Source organism: Alligator sinensis, unplaced genomic scaffold (assembly GCF_000455745.1).
Source record: "Alligator sinensis unplaced genomic scaffold, ASM45574v1 scaffold407_1, whole genome shotgun sequence".
NCBI lineage: Eukaryota > Metazoa > Chordata > Crocodylia > Alligatoridae > Alligator > Alligator sinensis.
The window spans coordinates 816,664-817,658 of NW_005842464.1; the positions used below are offsets into that span (position 1 = coordinate 816,664).

General features: G+C 71.9%; 1 protein-coding gene across 1 annotated transcript in view; it reads right to left on the reverse strand.

Moving 5' to 3' along the window:
• Positions 1–604, reverse strand: part of LOC112551445 (translation initiation factor IF-2-like) — a 2,204-nt gene extending 1,600 nt beyond the window's left edge. Inside the window, exon 1 of the mRNA XM_025212468.1 lies at positions 6–604. Coding sequence (XP_025068253.1) covers positions 6–287 — 282 coding nt within the window. The 5' untranslated portion in view covers positions 288–604. The remainder of the gene's footprint in view (positions 1–5) is intronic.
• Positions 605–995: the final 391 nt, after the last annotated feature.

Consider the following 995-nt stretch of genomic DNA (forward strand, 5'->3'; position numbering starts at 1 on the left):
GGGAGGGGAGCAGCCTGCATGGCTTGGGGGGGAGCCTCTCGGAGGGGCCCGGCCGAAGGGCACAGGCTGGCGCAGGAACGCAGCAGTGCCTGCTCTCCCCTGGCCCCGGTGCACGGCCTCCTTGCAGGGCGCTGCAGCAGGGCCGGGCGTGGGAGCCCGGAGCCTCCCGTGCACTGTGGGCACGTGCCCCTGTGCCCACCTTGGACCCCGCAGCGTCCTGATGCCAGCTGTGGGGCCGGGCGCAGGCTGCACCCGCTGAGCATGGGCCCGCGGTGCAGGACTGTCATAGCTGCGGTGCGGGGACCCCCGGCCGGGGAACCGGGGAGCCCCCTCTGTCAAGCCCGGCGGCTGTGGGGGCTGCAGGGAAGGACCCGCCCAAGCTCCTTCCTCTGTGGGGGAAGCCCTGAAAAAGCAGGGTCGGATCCCGGAGGGGAACCCGGCCCCAGCTCCCCTGCCTGTGGCTCTGTGCCCCAGGTGTCCCAGCGCGGCCCCGGCCCCCGGGGACACCGGCAGCATGCTGGGTACCCCCCGCCCCGCACGGGAGAGCCCTGCAATGACCAGCCAGTGGGCGTGCAGCAATAACGAGATTTAATGAGGAGCCGTTTGTTTCCAGGGGGACCTGGGGGCGGCAGGGACGCGGCGGTGGAGATCCCGGGGTCTCTGCGGCCCACGCTCTGCTCCCCTCAGCTCCACCACTCCTGTGGCCAGGCTTGGGCGCTCTGGAGGTGGCTGTAGGTGACCTGGGCACTCTGCGGGCAGCCGTGGGGGACCTGGGTGCTGTCCCGGGCCGGGGAGATGTGACCCACCTGCTGCTGAAAGAGAAACCGCCTGTTAAACCCTCCGCCTGGCAGGAGCCTCCCGCAGCTCGCCCAGCCCCGACGGCGACACCCTGGGCAATGCCCGGGCAGTCCCCGCTTCCCCTGCACCTGCCCCCCACCCAGGGCTCAACCCCAACCCACGGCCTAGCCGAGGAGAGCAGCAAGAGCTCCGCTCCC